This window comes from Astatotilapia calliptera, chromosome 12, assembly GCF_900246225.1.
Source record: "Astatotilapia calliptera chromosome 12, fAstCal1.2, whole genome shotgun sequence".
NCBI lineage: Eukaryota > Metazoa > Chordata > Actinopteri > Cichliformes > Cichlidae > Astatotilapia > Astatotilapia calliptera.
The window spans coordinates 23,268,941-23,296,685 of NC_039313.1; the positions used below are offsets into that span (position 1 = coordinate 23,268,941).

Sequence of the window (27,745 nt, forward strand, 5' to 3'; positions counted from 1 at the left end):
AGGTGAAGCAGGAAAGCTTTTGAAACGGGATTTTATGCAATTGGGCTTGACAACTATTCACCGACATATCCAAACTGCAGGCACCTCAGTCATGCAAGCAGCCTGGCAGTATAAAAGCGCACTGTGCTCTGAACCACACAGTGGACCCCTGGTGTGTTATTCCTGTATATGATACTTTACGTCGGGAATGGGCTGAAAAAGCCGGTGCAATTATTGAAAGAAAGCACAAGGAGTAGATGGGCGCCTGTTCAGCAATGAAACAGAGGGCTGTTTATCCAAGCCGTTAAATAAGGCTTCAAGTACAACACCCCCGTCCAGCTCCACAAGGCCCAGATCTCTCTCATCTGGAGAGCACAGTTTCCATTTTAAAATGTCACGTCCCAAACTGCACATTACATCAAATTGTACTTAATGGCATCCAGACAAACTTTAATGTCGGTCCAACATTTTCTCTCTATGTACTCCACACGCTCTCCCCCTGCTCCTTATAGCTTAGCAAGCAAGTCTCTCCTTCTTCCCTGTTCCACATCTGGACTCCATTCCAGGTGGAGTTATTGAGAAAGGGGGAGAACATCACGAAGGTGGAAAACAGAGAAGGTTGGAGGCTAAAAAAGCCAAAAAACGTATAGGGTTGAGATTGTGCCTCAGTGTCGATTTTGGCTGATGTTATACAAGCTTTTTGGGGATGTGTGACGAAGGCTGAGAGATGGTTTTGTATGTCGGTCGTCTTCTACAAATCCCACACTGGTAGATAAACATGTAAAACAATGGGGTTTTCAGCACAATTAGAGAAACCAGACCCACTGACTGCTGAGTTTCAGGCAAAAAGTCCGGATTTCTGCCAATGGATAAACAAAAGAAAACTTCCAGCCGGGAAACAGACGTCAGGCGACCTGCTGCCGAGTGTTTCTCGAGGAGCTCGTGACATCTAGTGGTGAGATCCGCAGCGCACTCGTCACTCCTCCACTTCTGCACATTTCCTGGGTGAATGGTTTTATTTAACACTTTATGAGAACATTAAGCTCTTTACTTCTACATTTTTGAGGGGTTATCAAACGATGTGGTGCTGTACTGTCAACACTCATTTATCCGAAGTCTTTCAAGTAATTTAGAATTTAATCCAATATAATGCTGCAAAGGAGGTTTATCTTTGTAGTCATTGTACAATGATCCAAAAATAATGCAGAAATCAATTCTATAATTGCCTAGTAACCGAAATCATAGTACACTCGCCTATGCTTCCCCCCACTTGTTTATATAAACATACCATCAGATTTCTCCACGAAATGAATCAGCTCATGTCCATATTTTGTTTCTAATCCTGCGCAAAGGTTTTATAACGGAGTTTAAAAATCTTAATCCATGTGTAATTTGAGTTTTATCGCTTTCATAAGTTCATAAAGAACAAGTCTGAAACTGCAGTAATACTGCCGTCTTTTGGTCAGGAACGTGAATTACATAGCTGTTACACAGCCTCAAAGGCAACGCACGTCATAACTCTCCCTCCTCATGTGCTGCAGAATTATATCAGACATCTCTTGTCATAGACGTGGGTCTCCCAACAACTTTGTAATGCTCATTCAGTTACAAGACCTGGATGGCAGATAAGCTTGTGGGAAAATAAAAGCATCCAAACTACCGTTCTAGTTTCCTTTTTGCCTGGTCTGCTATTCACAAAGCATGTTGGCAGATTTTTAATCTGGATGCCTCTTCTGACACAAACCACCCCAAGGGATTTGTGTCTCCTCCTGGGATGAACTGCAGAGCTTTTACTGGCACTGCACTATGGAGCCACTAGTAAAACAATTAAATATAATGACAAACATAATCCCTAGATTGTGTGCGATATAATATGTGGAATAATAAATATGCAAAAATGCATTTAAATAAACTGTCTACCTATCTGTACAACTTCTACTACAAAGAGATGTTTGCAGTTTGTGTATGTCACAGACCTTGTTCTACATTCAAAAATGTGCGGTAAAGAACCAGCTTACAGCAGCAGTTAAACTCTTTTCTGTGCTACTTTTGGCGAAACTCTTTCTGGTGTTAATATGGGAAGAATAAATGTTTCAAGTTGGCAGACATAGTTACATTAAAGAAACAATAACACATCAGGAAAACACTGCATACACACATACACATTTTGGTACACACAACTGCAAAACAGTTATTATCGCTGAGGAAGCTTCAGGTTGTGCGAATTTATTAAGTGCCACATGAAATGTGAACATTATAGTGCATCTCTGAGTACTGCTGTAAGTGTAGCATCATCGATTCTTTTCACACTATATGTCCTGTGCATACATTATGCATTTTAAGTGATCTACATTATAGAATACATTTCAATCACAAACATCAAAAATATTTGCATATTAAATGAAACTCTAGTCCCTCAAAAGGTAACAAAAACAGCCACAAAAAAAAAAATCCCCTCATTATTTATAAATTCAGATTACAAAAGAAATACAGAAAAACTCAGGGGTTTTTGGCCTGATACTAAATTTGCAACTCCTGTGTTTGTAACAGTGTGAACACCCTTTCCCTTCTTCCTTTCTGCCTCTCACTCTCACATGTGCACACACACCCACAGATGAAGGGAACGCCTGAAGAAGCCGCCACACCCCTGCATGAGAAAGTATGCACACATACACACCCACACAGCACTATCTGTGTACATTACATTTTTTAAAAAGGCATGCAGTGTAAGTTTTCTTTTGATCCCACTGTGTCAGCAGAAAATTTAAATGAAGATCCTGATCCTCAGAGTCAGCCCTGTTGAGTTTGTCCAAAGCAGTGGTGATTTGTAAATCTGGCCTTAGCATAATGTCATGTGGCTTGAGTCCATGGCAGCTGTGAATCATTAGGCCTAAGAATAACCTAAAGATGGCACGGAGGCTGGTTAATTTAAAAAAAAAAAAAAAAGAAAAAGAAAAGACAAACAAAGCCCCATTTCTCATACATTTACAAAGAAGGCAACAAAGTGTATTATATTACTGCAAAGTATGGTTAAATGTGATCAGAAAAGAGCATCCTCGACCATATTGTTGATTCATCTCCACCTCCGTGTATCTTCCCAAGATCTAAAACTCAGTCAGATGAGGTGGATATTTAAGCCAAACAGGCAGCCCTCTGTGTCCACAGTGAGGCAGGGGTGGAGTGGCAGACTCAGTGGTGAGGGGACACGGTGGCTGGGGGGGAGCTGCCCGGGCCCTGGTACCTTTCTTTGGCGTGCTTCTCACAGTACATCACATCTCCAATCCAAAAGTGCCCTCGCATACTCAGGTTAAGACCGCAATCTGTGCACGTGTAGCACTCGGGGTGGCGGAATCGATCGTCGTTGATGCGCACGGCCTGTGAGCTGCGGAGAGATGAGCGCAATCAGGCACCAAGAAAACAGACTAGATGATCGAACGGTGAAATGAGTTTCAACAATCAGCACAAATAATCACCATGCTAAAACAAAACAGTTAATAGACCCGCTTGAACTGTCTACAATTGATGTTTCAGACTCCTTTTGAGATTTTGTCTATTATTTTTCCCCCACAAATCGTTACACAGCAGACCACAATGGCAGTGTTGTGCACCAGGTAAACCAGAAGCATTCGTTCACATATTTCAGTTTCACCAGTTTATTCTGGTCATGTTAAGAGGCTCATGGCCTTCAGAGTATGACTCAAATTGGAGGTCAGATAATTTAAAATCAGTGATTTGATGTGCAAGTTTCACGGCAACTCATATCCTGATCTCATATACATCTTTATGATAATCTGATAACGATTAAGTAGTATATTATATATATAGTATTATATTCTATAAACACGTGAAGCCTCAAATAAATAAAAAAATTAAAAAAAATAAGAATTCCCTCCAGAAAAGGATTTTGTATTTGTCATGTACACACTTCTCTATCCTGACTAGTCTTCCAGTTCCAGATAAATATTACCATTTGCAGCCAAATACTTAAATCTTTGTTCATTAAGACCCAAGTATTTTGCTTTTGAACTATAAACACAGTGTCTTCTGTCTTTTGTTGAGGAACCCGTTCTCTTCGGTCACTCTACCATAAATGGCTGAGTGGTGCGCATAAGAGGGGAGCGGAAGTCTGACTCTCGTCACCAAGGCAAACACCTTTTGTCCATAATAGCTCAATCTGGTTGGGCTGGCAGGTCTAGAAGTCTCATGTACCACAGCTCAAGTGTGAAGGTTTTGTAATTGTGTAGCATCATTTGCAGATTTATAAGTAAAACAAACCAGCATCAAATCTTCTGAGTCTGAGACACAAATATATTATTATATCAACGGCTATGTTATCCAATTAAGCATGTAACTGCAGGCGACCACAGACTTACACAATTTTGGTACCACACCTCTCGCAGGTGTGGTATTTGCTGGTTCCTCCCACTGATGTGGTTGCTTTGGGGGCATTTGGTGAAAGATTTCCTGGAAACCTCAGAGCTGCCTCTGGAGAAAAACACACACACAGAGTTGCTCATGATGAAGTTTTGACACGCTGCGTCTCACTGCTCAACACATCAGCACTCTGTTTGTCTTCACTGTCCTCTGTCAGTGCAGCTTGTTTATGTTTCCGGTAACTGTCATCACAAGGTCGTCGCCTATGGGACACGCTATATGAAATTTCCAAATACTGGCCATTATCACGTCATGAAAGAATGTTATCACTATCTGGATTTATTTTCACTGCCAAAGATCAAAGCCAAAGGGGAATCAGACAGATGTATTCCATGATAACATTTTTATGACCCACACACTGCAGAGTTGTGCTCCTCATGACAAACATATGGAAGTGCATATGGTTCTGAATGATGCACATTTGTCAAGGATGGTTTCAAGATGGAGATGTGGGCAGCAAACAGAAACAAGAGAGGAAGTGAATTATAAAGTACTTGATATAGCTGACAGATGCAGAAAATAAGTCTCAAAGCAGCCAGTCCACATGGATAAAATCTCTGCAGTCACAAAGCCCTTTTGTGCTCAACTAATACCTACTGCCACTTTCTTGTGTGTTCTAACATACACACACACTTTTATATTTATGAAACAATGTGCACTTTTGTCTATAAAGGATGCTCTTTGGATGAATGAGCGTCTCACCTTTTTCGTCAGCCTCCAGGACCTCTTGCAGCATTTTAAAGGTGTTGGACTGACGAGGTGGATTGCGGGACTCCCTGTTCTCCTGGATCATCTTGTACACCTCTGAGTCTGTGTCGAACCTCTGCATGGCAAAGTCAGAACTGGGACTGCTGTAAAACAAACCAATAATAATAATCAGTATAGGATCTATTCATTTATATATGATTAAAAATATATAAATGTGTATGATACGGTGATATTAAAGCATTAAAGTTTGTATTATGACTGAATAGATGGACATAAAACCAAGTCACCAATAATAACTTAAAGCAGGCCTCTCCGGCTCTCTTTTGTACATTTGATTTTTGCTGCACTTTGGCGTGTTGCAATTTGCACAAGTTTGTGTTGAGTGTTTTGGCTGCAGTTTTGCAGGCAGAAGGCAAACTTTATCGGATATCAGTTGGTTCCTCTATGTAGATGTAAAAGTTTTTTTGTTGTTTTTTTTTTTTTAAATAGTAACTGAAACTGAGTGCTGCTCATTATGAATGTCTGCTGTATTACACTCTGACAGAGTGCAGGCAGAGCAGGACGCATGAGCCTGTGAGTATAAGCTCAGGGCAAATCAAAGCTTTGAGTTAAGGGTAACTCTCTCCACACACATATTTGCAACTCATCACATGCATTTGCAGATTCACCAGAAGTGTGTTTGTAAAGAGCCAACTAAGAGGCCCATCTAAGTTTGAACTTCTTTAGCTGTTGCTCAGAACAGCGCTTTTATCTAATCTAAAATGGTAAAACAACTTATCTGATTTATGAGATTTCTGCCATATTTGTTCCTAAATCAATCTATATTGGCAGGTACTTCCAACGACTGCTTCAACAGCTCCAACATTGTACAATAGCAGAGACAACACCCAGACCAAACCAGAGAAGTCTCCCCTCTCATCAAAATTTAAAATATGATATTACAGTGGGAACTGTTGAATTTATTGATCAGGGGATTACTGTTATTTCAGGAAGGTTCTTGGGAAATAACTAGTTGATGCCAAGAAAAGCCATACAAGTATGATCTGGTATGATTTCTATATGAAATGGCATGTTTATTTCTACATTAATAGCAACTCTGTACAAGAATTCAAACAATATCAAACTAATGCTCAACCTGCTCCACCAGTAACACCATACTTTGCTGTCTTGCTGTTAACTCAGCAAACAGCTACAAGGAAGAAACAAGGAGGGCAAAAGGCTAACTGAGAGAGCCACATCTCAAATCTAAAATCCTTAAAGAAAAAATAAAATAAAATAAAGAGCTTAACGAAAAGCGGCTTTGTTTTTTTGTTTTTTTTAGAAAACTTCTGATTAGTTAAAACCGGTTAACAAAGTAGTAATAAGAGAGGCTTGTGCATTACATAATCTATAGCACAAAATAACATCACCAAGTACAAAATTGATTCAAAAGCCTCTCCAACAGCCAAGAAACATGAGATCCCGCAGTTGCGTGTCTCTTTTTGTGAAGGTGTGACCTTTGGCCTTTTCAAAATGAAATGTCATCACATCATTTTATCCCATTAGAAACTTGTGAAATTAGCCCATGAGTTCTTGAGTTGTGGTGAAAAACGTGTTTCGACAAGCTGCACTGGCCCTGAGGTCAACTGCAAATCTGTACCAAATTTTTATAAAATCCCTCGAGGTGACCTGACACATCATGTTCATGAGAATCCCTGCACGTACATGCAGACTGACAACTCAAACACATGACGCCTCCAGCCACTGTTGTCGCTGGTACACAGCCATAGAAAATTACTTCAAACTCTGCATTTTTGCAATTTCAGCTTCAGGTTAAGGGCAGGAGGGGAGAAGAAGCTTCCATCAAAGGGGATTAGACACTGTGAGCTGAATGATTATTACTTAACAGATAAAAGCTCCGTCTTCCAAGCAACCCGAGCTGAGGAAACCCATGTACTAAAATGTAGATTGGCAGAACATTGGTAAGACACAAAATTTTGTTCCTGTATGTGTGTTTGTCTGGAGGGAGTGTTTTCAGTCATGTGGAACCAGTCGGCCAGGTACACACTGTTCAGACTAGGTGCGATTTGATTACTTCAAATAGGAGCCGTTTTGTCAGCTAGAATAACCCAACCTGACTGACTGTCCCACCTGTTGTCACCTACTGCAGAGATATTTATGCTTTAACTGACACCTGTGGTGTGAAGACAAAGCCCTCAACTTCATTCAACACTGTTGTGATTTAACATACAGATGTGAACCTATAAAGCCTTTTTATTTATTTTTTTTGTACAACAACATTACAGTTAGCGTGTTGCTGGGTTTTGGCAGATTTGTAACATTTTTTAACTTCATGTAGCCTGGCTCTATACATTCAATTATTATGAGTTTAAAGCAGATTCAAGATGAGAAATCTGTGACTGTGTTGCTTTTAAAAAACAAATCAGTTTGCGTGACTGATAATTCAAATTATGAGACTAGACAACTTTGTTAAACTGGAATTGGGCTGAGGCAAAGAGACAGACGTGGCCATTGAAAAAGGAAACAGCCCTGGTTTCTTGGGTTTTAGGTTCAGGTTCACTGTCCAGCTGCAAAGATGAGTAATGGTTTTAAATGAACATGTTCAGAGAATTTTCATAAGATATATTTCTGTGTATGCAAAGCCCATTTCCCCCTTAGTGAACATGGCTGCAACAAACAAGGGCAAACAGACATAGCAACAAGTATGTGAATGAAACAAATGCTCAGACCCTTTCTTCTGCATCACTGAACATGGTTCAAATTGAAAACAGACCTCTCAGACCTCTCCAAGTTTTCCACATGCTCAGCTCCACCCTAAGCAAGCCATTTCCCCTTTTCCTTTCCCTCACCATCCCTCATGACATGCTATCTCAAAACAAATGGAAATTCTAGGTAAAAGAATAGAAATAACAGGACTTATGGTCAGAGAAAATAACATTCATCTGAACAAGCAGTCAAGCACACAGATTATTAGTGCAAGCACATTAAAACAACTATCACTTTTAAATCTAATTCCACAAAACTCTTGGGAATTGCGCTTTCCAATGTTCTCACATGTATATATCAGTGGCCAAGACAAATGTGCTGCTGGTTTCTGTATCCAGACTTGGCTCACGCGAGCAACAATGAGACCCAAGGCATAGCTGCATGTAGTCGAAACATCTAAGATCACAAAGCTAAATTCCAGCCATATTTATGAACTGGTTTCCTTGAAGTACAACATCTAAACCAAAGTCAAAACATATGGAGAGAAGGAATTAAAAACAGCAAAACATAAGATGACGAGACTCACCTCAAAAAGAAAAAAAGAGAGAAAGAGAGTGAAAAAAGTGGGGAAGAACAACTCCAGCTAAAGTCCTTGTCCTTTTAACAGTGCTAGAGCAACTCGGCAAACATACCAACATACAAAAGAACAAACAATATTGACACACAAACAGATGAAGAGCACACACCTCTATCTAAACCAGACGGCACAGAAAATGCAAGAGTGACTGAAAGGTGTGCCTTTAGCTGAAAGTCATTGGCCATGCATCATGAAGGGGTGGGAAAATGGGTGTTACAGAGTCTGTGATTGGCTGGAAAGAACAGGGAGAGACTTTCTGTGCTAGCTCTAGACTGGGGGCCAATTAGGGGGAGAAGCAAAAATCAATCTTTTTTGGGAAGGGTCTGACTACAGCTGCTGACACATCACTAGCTATGGTTAGCCCAGCTGGACTTGGGTCTAAAGTCCAAAGTCAACTATCGTGCACTGAGGAGGGGAAAGAAAAAACAGCCACCGTGAGCGTGCTGACAGAAAGGATTGTGTGAGAGACTGAAGTGAAAACACCAATTTCTTCTGGGACAACAAATATTCCAAACAATGCTTAGGAGGGCAGCACCTGCACAGTGGGAACAGAATCAAATTACAGCTACATCACCTAATCAGAGAGGGTGAGGCAGGAAACAAGACACTAAAGTGTTGCTGAGGGAGGTGATGAGCCGTTTCCCAAAGGTTCATTTGACTCCAAATGTTTCTGCAAAAAGCAGTAAACATCGAGAACCACCTGGACAATATCAGTAGATTCACAAGCTGGCTGTTTTACTCTAAATGAAGGAACTGGTTTGGCAGATTTCTCAGCTAATCTGCATTTTGACAGAGATTTTAAAAATGAGGAAACAACTGAGAAACTGAAAGAATTTTTCAAGATGAGATCACTGATGCAACCAGATAAAACTATTTTCACTTCTGTAGAGGTAATAATAAGTGTCTTACTACTAACACAGTGTAATGCAAATAGCCTTAATTGTTATTATAATTTGGGTGTAATTATGTCTTTGATAAAGTACAAAATTTGAGAAGGATCACAAATGTAAATACAAATCTCTCTATAAAAATCTAATAATAAAGAAGTTCGATGATTACCACCCGTTTTAGTAGTTTTCCAAAATTTCAAAATACATGTGTGCATGGTCTGTAAGTACCCACTTTCATGCCATATTTGCAGCTTTACAGTTATAAATGAGGTACCAGGTGATGGTGGAATGTGCAGGTGCAGCCTCTACAGGCCTATAGGTGGCACTAAATTACTGCATTGAAACTGTGTATACTCCAATTAGACAGGAAAAAAAACTTACGCTGTAGTACATGTTAAAGCTTTAGGTTCTGTTGTGCATTGTCCTCTAAAGGGGCCCTCGAGTAGTTGGATATCAAGCTATCATGTGAAAGAAAAACCAGAGAATCAAATCAAAGGAAAAGCCATCGTCAACCAACTGCTGTTGTAAAATATTTTGCCTCCATGTTCCTCCAGAACATCTTGGTTATGGATGTGGTGGAAGCACTGTTTACACAAAACCAGGAGATTCCCAGCTGCATTAAAAGTTGGGAACTGTGAAGGCCATAACACATGATTAACATAATTTTCATACTTAAAGACAGAATGTTCCCACAAAGTTGACCAAGTTAACTCCCAACTATGGCCACAAAATGCCAACCACGGCTTAACACAGCCACTGTAAACCAAGTCGGGTTTTTCCTTTGAGCGTGCACCTAAATTTTAAGCCTAAAGAAGTGAAAGAGTCCCGGTTTGCTCTCAGAAAAAGAGAACAATCCATTTGGTGTGGTAATCCTGTGTGTGTATAGGAGTAAAAAGTAGGTTTTAATTATGTTGGAGTAAAAGTGTAACATTTACCTGCGATGAGGCGACACTGGTACGTCACGCTCAGTGGGACTTTGGGGTGAGAAGCGTCCTTGTGGAGTTGTGTTGGACACAGAGTTGTTTCTGTAGTCTGAAGGCGAGAAGTCCTGTGGAGAAGGAGAGAGCAAAAATGTATGAAATGATGCAATTTAAACATAAGAGACACACCAAGTGTTTTGCTCCATTCAGAGACAGGAATTCAGTGGGTGAGATTCTGAAGAGCTTCTCCACCAAGGAGTGTTTTGGTATTGAAGGCAGTTCGTCCATATTTCCAGAAACTCTAAATATGAAAACCTGAAATAAAATTATATCTTTTGAAAGACACATTCAGTCAAGATCAAACCAGGCGAGATCCGATTGAAACCTTCATCGGATTTTAGACAAATGTTTCAACTTCAAGTACCAAATAAGCTACATGCTTGCATTGTTTAATGTGATTCACTGTGCTGCCAAGGTTTTGACAGCTTGAGTCACACCGACATTCCTTTTACTGGTTGTTCCTGCTGATCCATTTCAATCTCAGCAAGCTGAATTAACATTGTTTCATCTTGATAATCATGCACAGTCTTAGGTGTGCTCCACTCCCACAGCTGATAGATGACTGATGGTGTAGCAACAGGTGTTTGGTACTAACTGGAAAATTGGTTTGAAGAGAAACTCAGAGCCAGCTTGTACTGTAATAGGTTCCAGATGCTCTACACACCTGATGATTATTCATCTGTAGTTACTGTAGTTAAACAGCAGCATCACACAAATCAGTCAAAATGAACACTTACAGTACAAATACTGAAATTGAGAAATCTTAGTCAAGTGAAAAATATTTGACTTTTGACAGAAGAGGGCGCTAAGTACCTACAGGTGATCCAGCAGTTCCACCATTAAGTTAAAGGTAGATTTTTCCATCTTTACTCTAACAGTATGGGTTGAAAAAAAACTCCTGAAATTCATTCCTCAGCATGTTAGTTTAGCTCAGGAAAAGAAATATGCAGTACAGAGTTAAGACAGAATCATCAAAATGCCATATTATATTTCCCAATCCTGAACTTGGAAGCTGAAAGCTTGATTATGATTTAGAGCAGTACATGTGTTACATGTGGTCTGACTATTTCCTGGTGAATATCATTCAACAAGGATAATGGACTAGCCAACCTGTGGCAAAAAGAAACCTGGCAGTTATTTCACTGCTGTCTTTTCAAAACTGGTATTTTAAGTCCTCATGACTACTTGGCACAGCTCAGAATAATTAGCAGTCATACTTGTTGATCACATATGCTGCAATATTCCTACTGAAGTTTACTTGTGAAATAAAGCTGTTACTTCATTTCATCTCCCGCACACAGTGCACACAGTGCAGGAGATCTTGTGCTAGAAATCGCAAAGCCCACAGACAACCCAAGAGTACAGCTTTTGCAATAAAGCTCACCGATTTTTTTTTTCTCCTCCCTCAAATGTCACCAGCTGGCACAAGTGTTACATGGGCTTCACAGCAAAGTGGCTCCACCCAACCTTTTGAACCAGCACACATCTGAAAGTCAAGCTGGAGCTGATGCAAGAGCTCAGTACTGAACAAATAGCATGGATGGAGTCAAAGATTTGTGTGCCCAATGCCAGCACCCGCTTCCAATTCAGAAACTCTTTGAACAATGTCTCTGTTCTCAATCGAGTCCAATTTTCCTGCTCTTTTTCCTTAGTGAGTGGGTAGATTAGTGGCGGATGCCAGGAAGCCTTTACCAGAAATGATCACTGGGATGGCTCCCCATGATTCCTCCCAGGATAAACCCACCACAAAAGGCAGAGGCTCAGAACATCATATATTTCGTACTATCACTATGCACGAATAGAGACATCCATGCTGTCTTTATTTGAGCAAATCTCTAGGGAATGTACTGGAGGGATATGTATAGATTCTTTCAGACCTAGTGAAGCCAAGCAGTATGTACTGATGAATCTATTCTAATACAAACCAAATATATGTTACATAAGTGTCCAGCTACTGAATGTGGATCTTCATGCATTCCAACATCATAAGAATTTAGGGATAAAAATCACAGCTCGGCTCGGAGACTCAAGAGGAATGCAATGAAGTAAAGAAAAACAAAAGGGATAAAGAAAAAACACATGCGCTCCACTGTGACAGGGAGTATGCAGCTGTGACTGAGCTTGACCTTAGAAAGTTAAAAAAAAAAACTTTGTCTGCACAACCAGAGCAGCTCTCCCATCACCACAATCCATTCTGCGAAATCCAGTGCCAGAATTTTATAGCGGTAACTGCTACATGACTAGCAAAGCCTTAACCAATGCTTCCTGCATATGCTTTGTTCCAGATCATCACTGTTGCATTTTAAGCCTTTGAACCATTACACACAGTGATCTCAGTTCTACAGTGCATTTGGGGAACTGCATCATGACAGTGCCAACAATACCCCCATGTTTCATGTACTAGAAAACTCAAGAAGAAATACGGGTGAGCTGAGGAAAGCCTATTTTCTTTCTTGGATGAGAGAATGGTCACAGATGGAAGAGACCAGCGGAGAATATCATCAGCCAATTTTTTTGTGGTTCCAGTGGCTGGCAAGAAGAGGAAGCTCTGATTAAAGCTGCGCTGAACTGTAATCAGGAGTTCATAGTCAACAATCCCAAGATCATTAGGGCAAGTTGCTGGAATGCTGTACTGCATTTAAAATAACATATCAAGCTATTGAGCACTATATATATCCTCTTTAGGTATACTGTTTAGCTTATTATGGTGTGTTTGTACATACAAATGCACAGAGACAAAAATCTGCCTGGAGAACAGATTGGATATCCACGTCCCATTGGTCCAACACAAACAATGTTTTTTGCCAAAGTAACATGCAAGGTTTCAGAATTTGGGTTTTTCTATGTGCTTTTTCCATTTCAGTGTTAACCATTTTTCATGCTTGAAGTTCTATGATATTTAATATAATGCCCAAACAGCCAATACCAACACAAAACAAAATAAACTCCAGCATTTAAAATGTCTTAATTTTAAAATCTCTAACTTTATGTATGAGGCCCTTTGCAGCAGTAAGACGGAGGGCCACATCTGTCTTACTGTGGAAAACATGGCAACTTAAGGTTGTGCTGAAACCTGCTGTTTATTTTCATCGTTCATCCATTTTATACACTCACATCTTCCATGGCAGGGGAGAGGGGGCTGGAGCCTATCCCAGCATGCTTGGGGAAAGAAACAGAGAAGACCCTTGTGCGTCAGCAAAAACTGACCCGACATTTATGGGATTCAGCTTGATTTTAACATGTGAAAATACAAACACTGGTGCCCCAGAAACTCACATATTACAAAGTATACATTGTATTAAAACCTACATTCTTTAGTCTTGACATTCATGTAGATGTTACCTTGGCAAGTACCATTCACCTTAATGTTCTTTCACATAAAGCATAACCACACACTATTAAGTGACACAAGTGGTCTCAACTAGAACATGCACAACACAAAAAAGTTCTCCAGCCTTGGTCAGATGGAGATCTGTTGGTCCCCTTCTGACAGGTGCACCTGATCCAACCCAGTCTATGAAGGGCCAAACTGGCAACCTACAAGACCCAAAAGATCTGCTGCCAGCATCCACGATTGTGTTTTTTTAAAGACACTTCTGGGTGCATTTGCAAATATTTATTAGTAATGTTAGTTATAAATGTATGCTGATTATTCCTATCTGTGGATTGTACCCATCCAAAGTTAAACCAGCTTAATAGCACTAGCTAAGAGCTTAGGCCTCAGTCACACAGGCTTGATGACCCTCATGTCACTACATAGGTTGCTGGCTGTCACCAGGTAAAATAAATGTTGTGGCCGCCTGTAGTTTTTTGCTGTAGTGAAACTACAAGAAGTTTGGTGCAAACCAGAAATGGACACTGTTCTTTCCCTCTTCCCAACCACCACACTTCAAAAGTCGCAACTTTAACTGACCAGTTTTACTGATCGGCAAATAATTTGTGGGTGTTTGTAACATTTGCCAGCAACCTCCCACAATGACTTGCCAACCGGTCAAAGAACACAAAATTCTCTCTAGCCGCTGACTGATCTCTAGGCCTTTACAAATCCATTTCACAGTAACTACCAATAACCTACAGCAACCCACCAGCTAGAAAATAAATATTTTTCTCTGGCAAGATGGTTGGCAACTGGTATGTTGGCCTTGGCCTGGCCTGTGTGGTGGTAATGTCTGTCTCCAAAAAAGAAAACAAAACAAAAAACACAGCAGCAGCCAAAACACTAATTGAAGATTCAGAATGCAGAATCCAAAAACGCCTGAGACACTGCAGTGGCTACACACACCTTTGAAAGACTTTCATATACTCCTAATATGTGATCAGCGTTGCTTTGGCACATAACAGTAATCAACCCACTAGAAGGCAGGTGATTTTACTGTTGTGGCTGATCTCTGCAAAACAAAACTGTGGGCAACTATAAATGGGACGTATTCATTTACCAATATTAGAGATAAAGCCTTAGTGCATTATAAAAACTGTTACAAAAGAAAAAAAAATCATTCTAAACACAATCAAGAGTTTATCCATTTTAGACACAACAAGCATAAAATGGCAAAATAAAGTGAAGGCAGCTGTTTCAGATAAAGACCCATGGGAAACACTGGGGACAGTGCCAGCAGAGGAGTCTTCAGTCTGGCTCCAACCAAGCCACTGTGCATCATCATTACCACCCTGCAGCTTCAATTACAGGGCACTGGCCAGCAGCACATAGGAGTGATGCCTAGAGGAGCTACTTTTGGGAAGACAGTTGCCGCTGTAAGAAAGTGCTGTAACTGCTAATTCACTGTCTCCACCTCAGACATGAGTGCTGCACTACAATGAGGCGGGGGACACCAGACATTCTGGGCTTGGTAATAATCAGAGCTGTGTAGGTTTTTTCCTATCCAGCAGTGGGCACTGGTGGAGGTCCTGAGCAAAGGCCTGAGGCGAAGAGTAACCTACTCGTTATCCACTGTTACTGATAGATCCCTGCCTTGTAATTATGTCTGAGCAATGGTGCATTACTGTGTACACATTCTGTTACAAATAAAACACAATACATGGTTAAACACAGGACATCTTTTTGGAACAAAAAAAAAAAAAAAAAAAATAAATCATGTAATTAACATTCTTTACCTTTTTTATTGGCTCATGTCCGACTGCCCCTGCGTTATGAAAGGTCTTACATCTCCGACTACAGTCCTGGTTCCAATAATGATATGACTAAAACAATGTGCTGAGACTATACCTGTGCATATAATCTAAGACAATTAAGACTTAAAGGTAATTTTCTTTTTAATCTAAATGCATGCTAACTTCGTGTTCTGTTTTGTTTTTCCAAAATACTGATGCAAAAGTCTTACGGGACTCCAGTCTATGCTGCAGCATGCAATTCTTTACAAGTCAAGCTCATTTTTCTCAGGGTTTATACATAGACATTTGTAAAATAGGCTTATATAGAGCAGTGACACTGAACAAAGGAATAGATTTTTGTGACTTTGGTCCTAATAGCTCCTCTACTCTCTACTCCTTTACCATGGCCACACACAATCAAACTGTACAAGATTAAATGAAGAACATAGAAAACAAGATAAGAGGATGATTCTAAACATACAGTACTGCCAAGAAACATTGGATATCGAATGAGCAGCATTCTGATACACCTCTGAATGGATGAGCATACTGGGTGCTGCAAAACATGCTTGACAGAAACAGATCGTGAAACAGTTATTAAGTGCTGCAGTTTTAGTTTAATAAACAAATGATTCCTGAAGCTAAAAGTAATGAAGTAAGATCTCTAGTGTAGGTGGCCTGAGAGAGAGACTCACTGCTACCAAAACTGAATAGGTCAATAATATGTCTGCATAGTGTTTTATACACAAAGGGTGCTTTGAGCAACACATTTTTATCCCTATAAAATTCCCCACAAGGCTCTGACTGAATCAGCATATCAAGCTCATTAGACATCTGGAGTTCATTATGGTTGGACTAAAAATCACTGGACTTCCAATTCATGGTTGGCGAGATGACTCTCTTCACATGCGCCAAAAAAGAAAAAAAAATGTGTGGTGGGGTTACAGTAAGAGTCAAGACGAGCTGAATGTAAACAAGACTGACGATCAAATTTTTATAAAGACATTTTTGTAGTTTTTTTGGTGTTTTTACAGTTCCTCCCACAAAGATAACAGAGCTCTAACTGTAAGTAGTCTCACAGCATCACAACAATATGTTCCACTCTCACATTTCACACAGATTTAAACCAACTGTACTGAATACTGGAGTACTCTGTATAGCGATGGAAAACTGCCACATATATTTCAACAGGAATGTCCACAAATGACTATAGACCATAAATCTAACATGTCAGCATTTATGGTATGTCAGTGCAGAAGAGTTACTCTCCACATGTCATTTCTGCAGCCTAACAGTTATGATTCACGATCACCCAATCCACCCCTGGTAATCACTACACTAAAATGTGGGTGTTGTACTGTGTAAAACTACAAAAATATATGCTAACATGTCTATTTTTGTTGGCACAAACATATCAAGGGGCAGTTATTCATGTCATTCCCTTGACAACAACTTTAGGAATGTTGACATTATGCTCAACCACCTTCGTAAACACCAACAACTTGTAAAAAGGTCCATCTCTCTCAGCCAACAGTTCTCCATAAAACTTTCAGGGCCATCTATCCCCATGAGTGCACCCAGAGGCCTGCAAAGCTCAGGGAATCAAAAGTGTCCCAGTTTGCTTTTCCATTCCAGGGGAAAGAAAAACAGCTGTGCTGATCAATCAGAGGGGATGACGAGAGGCATGCTGCCCACGGAGAGGCCACAATGGACCCCGAGCTTAACGGCTACGAGTCCACGTGAAAGGGCCTCACACTGCCCAGTCACAGAGCTCACTGTGCAGAGAAGAAAACATCCCTCCACCATGACCGTGCAGCCAGCACTGCTCCCCAGACACTGGCTTGGCTTAGCACAGCACCAGCATGCCAAACCAAACAAGAGGCCCACTCACATCAGATCTGAGAAAGTGCATCATTCCAAGCCATCATCATCATCATCATCTATATAATATGTATATTTCTATTTAGTAAAAAGGAGTGGCCATTTCTGTTGAGCTGAATTTTCCTTAAGTTCCCAGCCTCTTTGATACTTTAATTACTTCAATTTTCATCCAACTGTGTCTATAAAGGTTTATATTTTGACACCATTAAAAATAAACTCCATTCTTGAATGCCAAGTCATTTTTCCTGCTCCAATTTGATGAGCACAGTTTTGGCCTCAATTTAGAATAACGAAGCACAAGGCCGCCTTCCTTCTGTGACGGCTATCCTCCTGTGAAGAGAACAATGGACAGTAATGCATGAAATAGAGGATGTGGGGATTGACAGCTACTTCTTTAGATAAAGAACTCCGTGACATGTCATACAGCCAAGGCCACTGCACCAAATTTAGAATCGAGAGGAAAAGTTTGGCCAGCGCTGGCACAAAATGTTGTGTTGCCCGGCTGTAGCTGGAGATCTTACACTACTGAGGATATTTGTAAAGCAACCTCACTGTCCCAGCACAGGATCGGACAGCCCACTAAGGCAACCCTCAGGAACCTCAAAGTGCAGAAACTGCAAACCCAGACACGGAGCCTAGTCTTAATGGTCGAGCGACGGGTCATGTCTCATGAAGAGCAGTTTGGTTTTGGCTCTGCTCAGTGCAACAGAGATCCCATTGTGGTCACTTCATGATGATATAAACAGATGCTCTGAATCATGACAGTGGCCGAGCAGTTCAGAAACAAGCTTATGTCCAGATTCCAGTAATCTAGGATGCACCATGCATTTAGCTCTTTTGTCACGACTGTGACTTCAAAAGCAGTTTGTAATATAGCCAATGATTTGAGAGTTCAATTCCCAGTCCCTCCACGTCCTGAAGTATTCTTGATTGATAAATATGAGCCACTGATAAATAAACTCTATAGTTCATATTCACCACAAGGCAAGTTGGTATAAAAGTAGAGGTAGAAACAGCACTATAGTAAATATAAATATACTAAAATGTCTGTTTTTAACCTTATAAAGACTGAAGCATGAAATAATTTGCAGATAATTCTAGTGTATCAGGAAAAAAATATATCCCCACTTGTGTAGAGGTCTCAAATACTTCTGTATGATATGTGGTAGAATTGGTATTACTGGGTTAAACATTCATTTAAATCTTTCGATTCTGTCATACATGTGGTCGGTCTGGTATCGCAGGTGGTCTAAACTCCAATCAAAAGACATGGCTGTGTGTTGAAAAGTTTCTCCTTAGAGTGACATGGCTTAAGTACAGTCTGCGAGTGTCAGCAGGCTCTCTGGTGTCCACTGAACTCCACCCCATACCCCAGCCCCCATCCATTTGAGTTTCATCACACAACAGCATCCTTGTGACACAAGGGAAAAAGCAACACCAGGCCATCACAGCCACTATTGTATACAGGCTTTTTCTCAGGATATCCAACACCCTGGAAAATGGCGGATCCTGTTGCGCACCCCACTCTCTCTGCACTCAGGGAGCCAAATCAGGGGTGGAAAAGCCTTTTAGGAGCTTTTCAGTGAAGTTGATCACCTGATACAGAAGCACTCTGCACCTCTCAGTCAGGACAGAGGCCCTTGGCACAGACGCTCCACATCTCAGCGCTCAATGGGATGCTGAGTTCCTGCCAGCGCAAGCAACATAATGCACAATGTACCCATGGCAGAACTCTTCCAAGCCATCTCCCCATCGAGCACTCTGAAAGAACTCCACTCACTAATCTCAGCGCTGCAGTGGGAGGCTCATCACTACTTTAAAACCGGGATAGAAATCTCTTGGGGTCAGCCAAAACCCAAAACTCTCTTTCCTGAGACTGATTTAATTCAAAGATACTCAACAAATGGTTAAAAATAACCAAGAAAAGGCTCCAAGAGGAAGTCAGACAATACAGAGTCCAAATGAAGAAAAATAAGAGGAATTATGATTTTTAAAAATGTTAAGAAGAATGGAAGAACGGGCGACTCCATGAATACCACAAACATGTGAGGCTGTCCCAACAGGCGTGTGTTCATTCCTAAGAGCTTGCCAATGGAGCTTTGAGCCACAATACAGCTCCTAATGTGTTTTGGGCAAGCCAACTTCCAGTTTACTGCACCATGGTTTTCAGGTCACCACAGAGGAACTCCACAGTCAGTTTCAGAACATGGTTGTAAATGCCCCCCCTAAAAATAAAGTGAACTGATATGTCAAAGTGGCCTACAGTGTTTTTTAGGAATTAATAAAGCTTTAACCTCGTATCAGTTAACTGTAGCAAACTGTGAAATTCAGTTGTCAAAATTAGTTACACTAAATTGATATTAGCTAAATATTAGTTAGAGTGGTTCTCGTGGTGTCTAAACAACCAAGAGTACCCCAACATGAGCCACCGGCCTTCAAGGACGTGACAAAGAATCTAAAACTTGAAGGAAAACCTTTAAACTGGACTGCCTTACGCAGCTGCCTCTCAGGAGGAATGCTCCAATGTTTTGAAGTTCAAACCGCTGCATATTTATCTAACGTTATGTAATGTCCAGAGTTATAAAAATGGATGGAATTCCTTGTGGCACTACAAAAGGTCTTGAATGTTTTTTCCTGTTCTGTCATTTCACATGTTTCGTCTTCAGTGGGACCCATGCATGTAACTAAGTATGGAGGCATAGCTGAAATAGCTTATGATGAACTTTCCCACAACATTTTCTCTCTTTACTTCATGGAAGTCTTTCCAGACGCTCTAGTCCCCCGGTTTTGGTTCTGTTGCTGGAACGGGGAATGGACACAGCATACTTACAGATAAGTCTGTGTTTTACGTCTCTCCATATCTTGCAGCCTATTGAGATTAATAAGTCTCCATTTTTGACAACTAAAGGTTATGGCCATTGTTCTGAAGGAAAGCAATAGCTTTTTTTCTTGGCCCAGACTTTGAATGAAGCAGCTCCAGACGGTTGTTCATCTTAATGCCAGATATTTTGAACGCTGACCTTTGTAGTTTGTACACACCCTGCTATAAAAATGCCAAACCTTATCAGTTTCCTGCCTTTACTGTTAAGTGCACAGTCAGTACACTGTCCGCAAACCTATTCAAGGGCACCTTCTGTGGCATCAGAAACAAACAATTCAAATGGGAAGGCTGAGGCTTCAGATAAGTCATTCTAGCGGACTGGACTAGCCCAGTCAAAATAAATACTCTCCACACAGTAATACACAGTGGACAAAAATCTTCAGCTGTACTGTCTGTGTGAACTGCAGCCTAAAACTGCAGCTACAGATGAACGACAGTCCAGGAAAATCTATGGCTTTCAAGCCTGGACACGCAAATAATGATTCTGACTCACAAATACCGTAAAACAAAAAAGGACACCCACAAACTGTGTTTTGAAGACAGTAATTTTAAGTTACTTAGCAACCACTGTCTCCATCTAATTAAGTGCTCTTTATTACAGAAATTGTGCTTCATTATTTGCAAGGTAGAAAAAAGAATGACTGAACAAAAGTCAATAACTCCTACGTGTAAGGCAGACTGCTGAAAACCTTCAACAAAAACACTTCAACCAACCTGTGACACGAGTCCTGACAATCTCGTATTTCTCTCCTCTGGTGACCTTGAGTGCAGCTGAAAACTGTAACATATGGACAAGAAAAGAAAAAAAGATATCAGTCATAAGAACTTGTGCTTTTAGGTTGGCCACAATTCACACAGAGACACGCGTCAGTCGTCAGAGATTCTTCTGTACTGCATATATTTTACTATAGCACGTGGCACCTTTATTATCTCAGTATGTATTACACTATTGTGATATTATTGTGGCTTCATAGTTCCTGCTGCCTCAAAAAGGCTAATAATATCATAATAATAACACAAACTCTATGATCAACTCACCCTGGCTATATTGGTTTTTTTTTATGACTGTTGTGAATGATCTATGCACTTTATTTCCTTATACACATTACAAGTTACTGTGCCAAAGAGTTTATTCTATTTAATAAATCAATAGGACTGCATTACAAAATACAGATTTAATAGGTTATGAGGCAACCCCCCCCCCCCCAAAACAAACAAAAACAAAAAATTATATTAATACTTAAATCAAGTCCTGGGCAGGAAACTTTACCAGTGCATGCAAGGGAGGAAATCTAGTTTGAAATATGGCCTATTAAAGGTTGTTCAACAAACGTCCGAGTGCAGACAAAACCGCGGTGAATGTTCCACATTCTGCCTTTTGTTAACGTGAATGCAAACGGAGGAATGTGATATCCTGTGCATATCCTTTGTTACTACAGCACAATCCCATGGCTCCACTTTCTGTCTGTTATTCCCATACCTATTGGCTTGCCTGTTGTTTGGTCAAGAGACCACTTGCTGCAGACTTTTTGTCCAGATACAAGCCTATTTAGGAAGTGAACGGTTGGATTTTTGGAAAGAAAAAAAGAAACAGTAACAAAAAAAAAAAAAAAAAAAACCAAAAAAAAAAACATACACCTGAAATGTGGAGCTCTAAAAATCTCCTTTTTTAGACCGCTAACGCTTAGGGAAATGCTTTTGTGTGTCTCTAATGTTACAGGAGAAAACTGTAACTCATGTTTCTCTGCAGAGAATTCTTTAAACTACACAACTTTGTATGTCAAAAAGTATGAAAAGTGGACTTGCTTAAACATAAAGTATCACAGTGATTTGAAAAGCATGAGTGCACTACCTCTTGTTGATGGTTGGTGTCACCATCTCCATCCTTGTATCGGGGCTGGCAGGACGATCTGTTGAGTACGGTCCTGGAGATCGTGACACAGGGCTGGAGATGGTGTACTCTCTATAGTTTTGATTCTCATCTTGATTCAGTTTTACTGTTTCCTAAAAAAAATACATCACATCAGAGAAATGTTACTACATTAGACTCAGCTGAACATGACTTGATCTTTAATCCTGTGTTTTGGCCATGCAAGCTGTAAAAGGATCAACAGAGGTACTTGTGAGAAATGTCACCACAAAAACATGTCATCTATCACTACATATTGTTTGATGAACTCTTACACCCGGTGTGAGCTCAGTAAAATACAAGTACTGAAAATGATTTAAGGTTTTACGGCTATTTGTGGACAGAAAAACAGACTTGTAAACAGATGTGTAATGCATGTATACTGTCAAGATTCGTTTACATTTTTACAAACAAACCAACATGACTTGAATATACAGAAAAAAAGAAAACATGACAATTATGGATGTTATTCTGTCCAGTGCGGGACATCAAATATGTTGAAGTACTCCGTAGCTTCAGCACTGACCTTGAAACGTCCAATGAGCTGTTCAGGAGTGCCGTTGGTTTGTCCAACGCCGGGAGTTTCAGGTCTTGAAAGAGAGAGAACAGCAGATCAAATGACTTTATAGGTGTATCTGATCAACTCTTGCATTCCTGCATCATAATAATAATACTGGTTTACTGCAAGTGACCAAAAACACACTGTGATGCCTTAACTTTGTAAAGTGGGGAAAAAAGAAAAGATGTCTTTGTTTACATAAAACCCCCTTACAAAATGTAAACGTTTCCAGTGTTTTCTTGATTAATTTATCCAGTATAATAACTATTTTATGATTACTCATGTTTGTAGCATCAGCCACCTGATCGGTTACCTGTTAACCGAATGCATTGACATCCATGGTCTGTTGCAATGCTGACCCGGACTAATTTTATTATAATGATACAGGAACAGCATCAACACGGGATATCGTGCAACTTTATATAGGACTGCCGACTTTTCTCTAACAAACATGGAGAAAAGAAAAAAATCAATTTCGATCGAGAAAGAGCCAAAGCAATGCGAAATAATCAGTTATTAAAAAATAACAATAATAATAATAATAATAATAATAGTGTCAGTGCCCTGCCAAGTGTCCACCATTATGTTGTCATGAATCTTTAAGATTACTGCAGAGCCTTCTTTACAAAATATTCTCTTGATCTCTCTGCAGCTTTTCAACTGTTGTTTTTCTTTCTTGAACAGAAGATACATTATGAGCAAGTCTATCACTGAAGCTGGAGGGGAAAATGTGGGTAGTGGAAGCGCCAATGCAAACACACAATGCCCCCCTGGCTGCAGGACCAGAAGCTGCCTGCCTCTTGCTTGAGCTTGAGCTAATGAGGCACACAGGAAGGCCTGGATGCCTGTGGTAAATCACCCAGAAACACACCTCTAGTGGCTCTGGCTCCACATACTGTGTGGAGAAGAGATGGCAAGAAGACAAAAACTGATCCAGTCCCTGTAAGACATTTCTTCCCATAGGAAGGATATTAATATTGTACGCCTGAAAAACTCATTACTTCCACTTTGTAGCATGTATATCAAACATCAGAGGAAGCTGTGGCCTACGGACGGTAAGAAGTCAGATGAGTATTTAGGCTGTAACCAATGCTCTTGGTTAACAGGTCTCATTTACAGAAGAATTATTAGTGGTAACAATGTGTGATTCTGAACCACAGAGATGTAAAACTGACCCAAAAGCAGCATCTGAAACCCCGTACTGATAATAGCCTTCACATCTGGAAATTCAAAATGTGAATTTTTGGAATACCACTCTGAGAAAATGAACCAAAAACACTTCATCTACAACTAGATTTGAAAAGGATTGAAACCGGCAATAAACAAGAGCTGATTTTTGTTTGTTGATATCACATTACCCTTTTCTCTATAAAAAAATTAATAAATATATAAATCCGGCATACAACCTGGATTTACTTATTTATCATTTTTACTTTAAAAAGGCAGGAAATTAGAAGAAAACTACTGCACAATAAAGCAAAAGGTGCGCTAAAAGCTAGCTCCATGAAGAAAAGGGTCAACATCATCCAGCAGGAAAAAAAAGAAAAGAAAAAAAAAAGCAATGTATAACGTTTTAAGGATCAAATTTGAAATGTGGTAGCTACTCCTTCAGTTGAAAACATATTCAGTTAGCTATGTCTGGGATTAATCTGATGTTGAACTGACCAACAATAAACCACTATCTCAGTTTAAAACATCAGGCACAGCTAAAAACAAAACTTCTGAGTACAGACTGATGCCAGCTTCCTTCAGTGGGCACCCACATCACTGCTGGAAGGAGAGTGCTCTCAGCTAAGAAAAGAACTCATTAAACATTAAAGACTTGTGCCACTCAATTACCATCCTCAAGAGAGCTCATCTGAACATAAGTCAAAGATCTGAAGTGCTAAATGAGTAAAATTAAAAACAGAAGCTTCGGTGTAACCACTGACAGCTAACAGACAGAGTGGCACTGTCTTGGGCAGCGAAGGAGAATTACTGTTGTTTCTGGCTTGGCAGGAGACATGAGGTCAGACGGGAAAAATTCACTCACATGGACGTAGGACATCCAGAAAGGATGTGTGTGCGAGCGCGCCCGTGCGCGTGCGTGTAATAACAGAGATGAAAAAAAAAAAATGATTGGAAGGCAACTGTGACAACAAATAATACCTCAGGGAGGACCTTTAATCAAGCCAAGAGCAATTCCGACTGAAGGGAAAGATTTTTCTTAGTTCCCAACTCCCGTCATCCAAACTAGGAAAATCTCAAAGTAAAGTTTATTAAGAAGGACCAGGGAAGGGAGTAGGGTGGCTCTCATACATGCTGGCATTTCCCCTGATTATAATCACTTGTTTTGTTTGTACAGTGCTTAAAAATGGTGTAAAGAAAGATGGAAGCTAGGGAGACTGTGGTCTTGGCACAAACAGAGAAAATTAGAGACGTAAAAGATACTCTATGTGGGACTATGCAGCCTGCATGTTGTTGCATTGCATGGCACTGTATTTGTTTATTTTATGTCTATAAGACATATTCACAAAAAAAAAAAAAAAGACATTGTAGCTCAAATGTTAGTCCTACTTCAGATCTGCATGTCAGCATACCTCTCCACCACCAGCTGCAGAGAGGTCTTGGAGTTCTTGATCTTGGTCTGGGCCTCTGCATTCAGCATATCAGCCGTGTTTTCTCCATTGATCTCCAAAATAATGTCACCGGCTTGTAGGGCTGCCTGCTCTGCCTTGCCGCCCTCATTGACCTGTTGAACAAAGGCATGAGCTCCAGTTTAGTCCTAGCCCCAGGTCTTAAAAACAACACTTTTTAGGAAGCTATCTAACAAGCATAGACATCTCTGACTTATCCCATGAGTGTGTGTATACCCTGACATCGACTGACCTCCAGCACAACAAATGAATAAACGAGAAAAGACACTGAAGAGTTGTTTCATACTTTGTTGCATAATTAACCCAAATGTCTTCTCCTAAAAGTCAGCCCTCGGTAAATGCCGACAAACACCACAGGATTTCCCAATAGTGGTCACAAGCAGATGAATTCATGACACCCTTGGGGAGAAGTCATTAGTGTGACTGTACTCGATGGGTTGACTGCTCTGACCTTTGCAACCAGCCTCTCCACGTGTCAGAGTCAGTACCATGCCCCCACATCAGAGGGAATTCCACACTAATGGGCCAAAATATAAGGTCCAAAGGATCTCGCTCAGCTTGGTCCCTGTGACCCAGCACACAGGCATACTTAATCTGAAGCTTAAACTTTAGTAGAAAGTATGTCATTTGCCACAAACTGTGTTGCCTCACAATTAAAAACAGAGAGAGGCAATAAAACAAAGAATGCAAAGCAAAATGAATAAAGAGCCTATCACTCTCTGCTGCCTCTTTAGAGGCAAATGTATGTGGAGTAAATGCCAGTCACAGGCCATTTGCCCACTTAGCCAGGCAGAGGTACCATGTCTGTGGGCCAACTTGAGAGGCAATTAAGGGTTGCTGTGGTGACCCACAGTTTTGCATGCCTTCTCTGATCAGGACATGCCTGGTTTCACATAAACTAAGATCAGCTGGGGGATCTTTTCCCAAATCTGTGCTTAAGAAAAACAAGGGCACGTTATCTTTCAGGCCAACAGAAATAAAAAGAGTGCATCCGTGGTATTTCTGTGCCAAGCACAAACCACTACAGAGGGTTAAACCTACATCTCTGCTTGGGGATTTGGGACCAACTGTTTCACACACACTTTACAAACCAATTTCAGTAATTAAGTTGTTGTTTGAGAAGGAATTCTTGTCACTTCACAGGATACGTTTGATATTTGAGACAAGTAAACACTGGTGTTGTTTACTGGATAGCACTAACAAAATCAGACCCATTATTCATGAGAAGACTAGTTTTTCTAGCATAAGCTGTTGAGTGGGGCCAAACAAAGTGCTTTTGAAGTTTAAGGAGCTTAAAACTCCAGCTGTTTGAAGCATGGATGCCTCTTCATGGCACTGCCATAACTTATCCTTTATGGACTGAGGGGAGGCTCAGTGAACAGGGCCAAAAAAAAAAAAAAAAAAAAAAACCCACGCTGAGATGGTGATATAGCACCAGGATGTGCGGGTGAACAGGGTGTCTCTGGCATGTAGTTAGTCTGAGCAAGTTTCCTGGATGTGTTTACTGCAGAATGTCTGCTTACAGTAGTAATGTTTCCACTTCTTCTACTTCATCCAACTGGGAAAATATTGTCAGTAAAAATAAAACACACATGCTAAAGTGCACAGATTCACAGGGCAATCCATATTCTCACACATTTACACGTCGCTGTAACTCAGGAACCTCTCACCTCCCACCTCAGCTTCCATTTCTACTGTAATCAGCGATTTCCTTCTAATGCAATCTACTTCCATTCTATTCTAATGGGTTCAGTTGTCAAGGAAATAGGTATGCTGTTGCAGCGGACATAAACAAAGACAAGAAAAGAGGCGTAGCAAGTAGGAAGTTGACTGCATGACATGGCATTCCAGTCTGTGTTTTGAAAAAAAAAAATGGGTATGGTATTATAAGGTGTGACAGGGTTCAGCGTCAGGACTGCTGTCAACAAATACCTTTGATACAGTTATGGCCTTCTTGAAATCTCGTCCTCCATATATTCTGAAGCCCCATGGTGAAGGGCCAATCAGGTTCACTGTTAGTGCCATGGCGAGATCGGATCTTTCTTTTTCACTCTTGTCCAAACTCTGGGAGAAAAAAATCAAAAACAAATAAAAGAAACAACATCAGGTATAAGAAATGTCAGACCTAAACATGTGCATGCCTTAATGATCTCAAGTCACATGCCTGAGACAGGTTCAAAATACAATCAACAGGAGAGGACAGCGATCATTTGCACAAGATGGCCTTTATCTCCAGCACAGCTTCTTTCACTGGCCTAAGTCCTCTCTGACATAGATTATCCAACCACATCAAATAAGAATGGAAAGAATCTGAGACCAAATTCACATGACCAACATTTCTAAAGCGTTTGTTAAGTTAAATAGTTTCATTAAATCCAAGTGCTCTTTGAAGACTAAGGAAACACAGTGTACAGTGGAATGTGCTAAGAGTACATA

General features: G+C 40.4%; 1 protein-coding gene across 4 annotated transcripts in view; it reads right to left on the bottom strand.

The window, feature by feature from the left end:
• Window positions 1-2,140: 2,140 nt before the first annotated feature.
• The window catches only part of pdlim2 (PDZ and LIM domain 2 (mystique)), a 31,970-nt gene continuing 6,365 nt past the window's right edge, over window positions 2,141-27,745 (bottom strand). For all 4 annotated transcript variants that reach the window (XM_026187845.1, XM_026187846.1, XM_026187848.1 and 1 more), the window contains 9 exons: window positions 27,242-27,373; window positions 25,253-25,404; window positions 22,641-22,704; window positions 22,058-22,209; window positions 20,920-20,983; window positions 10,290-10,402; window positions 5,116-5,264; window positions 4,353-4,464; window positions 2,141-3,361 (listed from right to left, as the gene is read on the bottom strand). In XM_026187845.1, coding sequence (XP_026043630.1) covers window positions 3,169-3,361; window positions 4,353-4,464; window positions 5,116-5,264; window positions 10,290-10,402; window positions 20,920-20,983; window positions 22,058-22,209; window positions 22,641-22,704; window positions 25,253-25,404; window positions 27,242-27,334 — 1,092 coding nt within the window. In that variant the 5' untranslated portion in view covers window positions 27,335-27,373 and the 3' untranslated portion in view covers window positions 2,141-3,168. The remainder of the gene's footprint in view (window positions 3,362-4,352; window positions 4,465-5,115; window positions 5,265-10,289; window positions 10,403-20,919; window positions 20,984-22,057; window positions 22,210-22,640; window positions 22,705-25,252; window positions 25,405-27,241; window positions 27,374-27,745) is intronic.